At 37.8% G+C, this 6,000-nt stretch overlaps 1 protein-coding gene across 1 annotated transcript; it reads right to left on the minus strand.

The window, feature by feature from the left end:
- Nucleotides 1-550: 550 nt before the first annotated feature.
- On the minus strand, nt 551-6,000 carry LOC141905063 (T-complex protein 1 subunit gamma-like). Its single transcript, XM_074793794.1, has 15 exons — nt 5,950-6,000; nt 5,812-5,873; nt 5,082-5,132; nt 4,930-4,992; nt 4,741-4,837; nt 4,227-4,347; nt 4,062-4,142; nt 3,815-3,920; nt 3,353-3,537; nt 2,778-2,957; nt 2,578-2,676; nt 2,100-2,286; nt 1,595-1,735; nt 1,041-1,172; nt 551-959 (listed from the first exon to the last, which is right to left on the minus strand). Exons 1-15 carry the CDS (start codon nt 5,981-5,983, stop codon nt 852-854), a joined length of 1,647 nt encoding a protein of 548 aa, XP_074649895.1. The 5' UTR covers nt 5,984-6,000; the 3' UTR covers nt 551-851.

Genomic DNA, 6,000 nt, shown 5'->3' on the forward strand with positions numbered 1-6,000 from the left:
ACCATTTGCCATCGCATTGCCGAACCTTATCGTGGGGTGGTTTTGTCGATGTTTTGCTCATCTTTAGATCCGAAATTCATTAGTTTTCGATTCCCTAATTATAACGCATTATTCAAAGTATAGACATTTTTCGATTTGTGGGCAGCAAAAATAGCATCACAATTATGGCAGCCGGGGTCGTCTGCAGTATTAGTTGGATTGTATGGGATTTCTGTCGATATATCGATTTGAATGCGACCCGGCGGAATTAAAGACACCCACGCTTGATACTATATGGCGAGAAAGGTCGTCAACTGATCCCGTTTAATAGAATACACTTTAGATTTAATTGAATCTAAATTCAAAATCTAAACTGCAAACCAAACGATCCAATACAAGTAATTTTGGGATTCGACCGTACAAGCACCGTAGAGCAAGCGCAGCTAATGCTCCCGAACTAAACGTGGCGATCTCTACGCCGACTGCGCCATCTGCCGATCAGACAACAAATTGAAATACCAGATGGAAAAATTCACTAAAACATATTTTAAATCAAAAAACCAAATTTGTATTTATTTTTTCTATCATTCGTTTGCCGATAGTTGTATAAAGAAATTTATTCGAAAATGAAAAAGCACAGCCAAAGCAAACCTGAATCGTTGAGTGAAGTTCATTTGTTTTTCGTCATTGAAATGAAAAACCACTCATTACTTATTAAATTTGAACTCACAATGATACAAAACGATGCAACAGGATTATTAACGGATAGCACACAATTTCAACGGCTTAAATTCAGTTCACAGAAAAGTACGAATGTATGTTTGTTCCAAGAGCTCCGAATGACTTGTTGATATGATAATACGGTTAGTGCTCTAAACCTCAGCAGCACCTGCTCCTGGAGCTGAGCCGCCACCGCTTTCATCTCCCTTCTTTTTCAGTCCAGAGACGATATCGTCAATTCTCAACAAAAGAATCGCAGTCTACAAGAAAATAATGAGAATTTTTTTGTATCTATAATACCGAAACGTACGGAGGTGTATGTGATGTATATGTGAAGCTACCTCGATAGCTGTCTTGTACGTTTGTGCCTTGACGGAATAAGGTTCCCAAATTCCAAATTCTTTCATGTCCACGATGTTACCAGTTTCGCCATCGATACCCCAGGAGAGATTGCCTTCTGTGGCATGTTTAGCCTGAAATCATAAGACACAAAATATCAATTCATTTAAATGCTCAAAGTATTTAAATATCGAAGCACACAGATACTACATAAAACCTTAAGATAACTGACTTAAGATATGACCAATACGAGAGCAACCAATATCAGTTTCATACTAGATGATTTTGGTTATGACAGTTTTGAATTCCCTCATATTGTTCATATCTTGAGTCAGTTATCTCAAGGTTTTCTGTAGTACATGTAAAATAAATCTATAAAATAAAAGTAAATATTTACTATTCAAGACTCTGATGTACACGATGAAATATCAAACATACTATAGACTGTAGCTGCACTGGATATGAGATGCAGGAAAGCCAGCAGTTCCCTGGTTTAATCAAAAGTCAACGTGCTAGACTTCACAATTAGGAAATTAAATATATCTTGTTGACATACCCGTAAAGCAGTAATGGTTCTGATCGTGTTAGCACCGCAATTCTGGATGAGAGTTCTCGGTATAACCTCCAGGGCTTTACATACGCTGCGATACGGCCATTGATGAACTCCGGTTATACCCTTAGCTCGTTCATTTAACAACTGAAAATAAACAGAATTTGCCTTTATAATCATCTAAGCCAAATTATCAAACTTGAACATAAATTACAGAACCATAGCAGTAGAATATCAATCAAATCTACAGTGACTATCTCAAATTTTCACTTAATTCGAATGATACTCAGTGGACCCAATTGATTGAGTTTGGTGGTGTCTATAATTCTAAGTGTTCATATTTAGGGTTTGCTGACCTCCGTCAGGGTTAGGGTACACATTTCTATTCTTAGATTGGTGAGTGTCGGAACCATGAGATAGGTCCTGCTCAAATAGCAAGGATTCAGTGAGTCACACACTTCATAACACGAAGACTGGCGTATGTTATGAAGTTTTCAAATTCGATACTCACATGTGCTACTTCCATTTCTACCGCACCGCCGCCGGGTACGAGTCTCGCGTCGAGCATTACGTTACGCGCTACGTTCATAGCGTCCTGGAGATTCCTATCGACCTCGTTCAATATGTCTTTACTCGCTCCTCGCAACAAGATCGTACAAGCCTTCGGGTTCTTACACTGAGTCAGGAATGTAAAGTACCTGAAAGGAAAGTTGCCATTCTGTAACTGAGTCACTACTCAAAGACAGCTACCATATCCTTCTTTAAGAGCAAAAATTACCATTTCTTTATGAGCTAAAATTACTGAATCAAGCCAAATTCAGATGTTCATTCATCAAGTATTTACACAATATTTTGCTGATACTACACAATTTTTTTAAGCATTGTGTACAGGAGTAGACATTTTTGACTTCCTCTCCATGGATAAGTTTTACACAACAATATGTATTTAATGGACCCCGCCTCACAATTCACTCACGACTTGTACTTACTCATCCCCGATTTTCTTGATCTCAAAAAGTCCGCATTCAGTTCCGATATCTTCTTCCTTCAATTCGTCAGTTCTGTTAACTATTTGAGCGCCAACAGCCCTGTAAATATAAACATTCAACTTCAGATTTAGAACGACAGGAGACGCGGAGGCGACTTCACACTTTTTCTACAATTCACACAGTGCTCGTCCACTACTTACCGAGCGATACGGTTGTTGTCACTCTTTCTAACACGGCGAATAGCAGTAATTCCGGCTTTAACCAAATAATGTTGCGCGAGATCTGAAACGCCTTTCTCGGTGATTAACAGATCGGGTTTCAACGCGATGATATCCGAACACATCGTTTGGATGTATTCTTCCTCGAGCAGGAGAATTTTTCTGAAAATATAATTACATGAATGAACGCAATTTTAAATCTATACATCACGGACCAGTTCCGCAACCATTCAGTCAAAATCTGTCAATCATCTCCCTCCTGAGTCAAACCGAACATCACTAGAAGTGGATTCAGAGGCCCGTTTCGATAACATTTATTACATCAATTTCCATCAATTTGCGAATTATTTCATAAATCTTAATAACTGACCTCTTATTTTATTGTAAGATATTGAGAATTAGAAAAATGTCAAAAATCAAGATCATAACTGAACAACCATAATATCAATTCAAACAAGTCATTGTTTTTTCTTACATTTCGGAGTTAATTCAGATTTCTCTTCATGATATTCATCAAAACAATAAATAGACTCAACTATTCACAACCATTCACTTACTGGAAATCGGTCTCATTGGTGATTTCTATGTTGGTTTGACTTTCTCCTTTTTTATACTCCAAGTTACAGTCGAGCAAAACGATTCGAGGATTTTCGATTCTTCGCTTCATTTTCGAATGCACGACATCCTTGTTGATCATGACGCCGTTGAGAACCTCTGAATCCTCGATGGCACCGCCGGGAACCTGTATGAAATGAAAGAAAGCAATTTTAGTTAACATTTCCATTCACTAGTGAGAACTTGACTGGATGGAACTTTTTATTTTCATGTGGAAATATCCCCCCTTCTTTTTGTCCCATTACATTTTACATCGCTAAATATAGAACTAATATCAAGAATAAACTTCAGTCGATGTTTAATAGGCCCATAACTGTTTTGACTCATAAAAGTTAAATCATTGGAAAAAAACTTATTTTCGATTTTTGTTGGAGGTTTTCTTTTAAAAAGCAAGCAATACTTACCTTTTCTACTTTAGCATATCTTTTGATGTCTATTTCCTTACGACCACCCTCTTCTAGTGACACGGTGGACACAGCTTTTAAAGCTATAGAACATATTAGATCAGACCTGAAAACAGATAACAACAATTAACACTATTTGAGATTCTCTTTTCATATAATATGAAAGCTGTGCTATTTCTTATCACAATTCGCCCAGTTTCTTTCAGTAGAGTCAGATATCGCAAAATTGCCAAGAAATTCAACTTACCATTTATTAACAAATTTAGTGCCAATACAGCTGCGAACAATTTTCATCATTTCGTCTTTGTTGTTGATATCAATCGGAACGCTGCAATGAATCACCATAATTCGATTGCAAAAGGTTTAAGGTTAAAGATAAACTTTGGATGTAGAAAATACACCAGGCACGTACCTAGCTTTTTGTTTCAGTATGTCTAGAAGGTCTTCCAGCGCTTGCTTCAAAGCGCTAATTATAACCGTCGGGTGCATCTGTTGACCGAGGAATGGACCAGCAATAGACAACATTTCACCAGCTACAAAAACAACCCATTTAAGCAAGATACAGGTATCATTCAGATATGGTGGTGTAGATATGTATGTGGCCCGATACTGAAGGAGGTGTAATAGTTTCAGGTACATTTTCAAAGGAATAACCAGCAACCGCAGACATTGTGAGGCAAACATCTTCCACAATCAATTTTCTAAAGTTAAATAGCAAACAAACTATCAGTAGGCCGGTAATTTGGCTGCACCCAGCAACTCAAATTTCATGTCCGTTCTTGGTGGTATAGGGCCTATGTGACATATGGGCCTTTCAAAATTTTCATTGCTCGCAAAAGGTACCGGGGACCCATGGCCTACATGCCTTGTGTCCCCTGACAATGCTTTAAAGATCTGAATCTTTTTTTTTCAACCATAAAACCTACCTAAAATAATAACTGAGGTGGTTCCATCACCAACTTCTTCATCTTGTGTACGAGCGATTTCAATCATAGATTTAGCTGCTGGATGCTCTACTGTTATCTATTATCAAGTAAAACCAAAACCGTCATTAACTCCCAACAAATAATTTCATTTTGAAAACACATATTCCCTAGATCAAGTAAGTTACTTACCTCTCTCAAAATGGCATTTCCATCATTTGTCATTACGATACCTCCCATAGGGTCCATCAACATCTGAATGATTCAAGCAAGAATTCAGTTAAATTGAGTACAGGTGTAATAGAAAAACGATTTGAGAAAATATCTGTAATACGCTTCAGTACCTTTAACATAGCTCTTGGACCGAGACATGTTCTTATGACATCGGCAATAGTCTGAAAAACATACATAGAAAGCAGTCAATCAAAGGTATTACTTTTTTATTAGGCCTCTACATTGGCCTACCCTATACTAGTCCAGTTATCTACAAACCCGAAGCCTAGTATCTACAAGTAGTTCACACAGTTGAATAACAGAATTATCTAGAATTACTTAGAATCATCAGTCCTTCCATACACAACTTTACCCCCAGTAGACTACGAAATTTATTGATTCAAAAATTAATTTTTTCAAAATTATCAAATGGTCTGTGTGTAAGCCTCGACTTATCTTAGGATTGGGGCTGTGCATGGTTATACTTAATTCTTGGATAAGGGATATTGTTTATATCAGGACATGAGGGTTAGGAGCCTGTGCAGCCATGTATGGCCTCTGTTAGGTTGGGGGTGGCAATACCAGTCCTCTGATGTGTCGTGACTCGGACATCTGCGGTGGTCTGGTGGTGTGGTCATGGAAACTGCAGTACCAATTGCCAATTGGCATTATGGATTTTGATTAGAATTAACTATGAACTATTTCACTTTCTTCTTTAATGAAAAACCCCAAAACTCAAAAACTATTGTGAACTTCGAAAATTACATTTCGACTTCACGAAATATTCTCTCGGATTTTCTAGAATAATCCATCATGACAGAACTTGTGAAAAACAACATGGCGCCGCCCATGAGAGCATACCTTAGCCGCATTAACATTGCCTAGCTGAACCTTTCTACCATGTTCACGCTTCGTGTTTTGATCTGAAACAGAAGTTTAGTTGCAGTTTTACGTATCTAACTTGTTTTTGTCGGGAATTTAACGGATAAAATAACCTACTGAGCACAATAATCGGCGAACCGCCTTGCATCATCGTGAGTGCGAGTGTTG

This window comes from Tubulanus polymorphus, chromosome 5 (assembly GCF_964204645.1).
Source record: "Tubulanus polymorphus chromosome 5, tnTubPoly1.2, whole genome shotgun sequence".
NCBI lineage: Eukaryota > Metazoa > Nemertea > Palaeonemertea > Tubulaniformes > Tubulanidae > Tubulanus > Tubulanus polymorphus.

What these genes read in the sequence shown, in the direction of transcription:
- LOC141905063 (XM_074793794.1), bottom strand. Translation starts at nt 5,983, where the DNA reads ATGATGCAAGGCGGTTCGCCGATTATTGTGCTCA. An exon ending in ACTAAATTTGTTAATAAATG is followed by an intron (nt 3,921 to 4,061) that starts GTAAGTTGAATT and finishes ATCTGTTTTCAG; the next exon opens with GTCTGATCTAATATGTTCTA. An exon ending in GATATGCTAAAGTAGAAAAG is followed by an intron (nt 3,538 to 3,814) that starts GTAAGTATTGCT and finishes CATTTCATACAG; the next exon opens with GTTCCCGGCGGTGCCATCGA.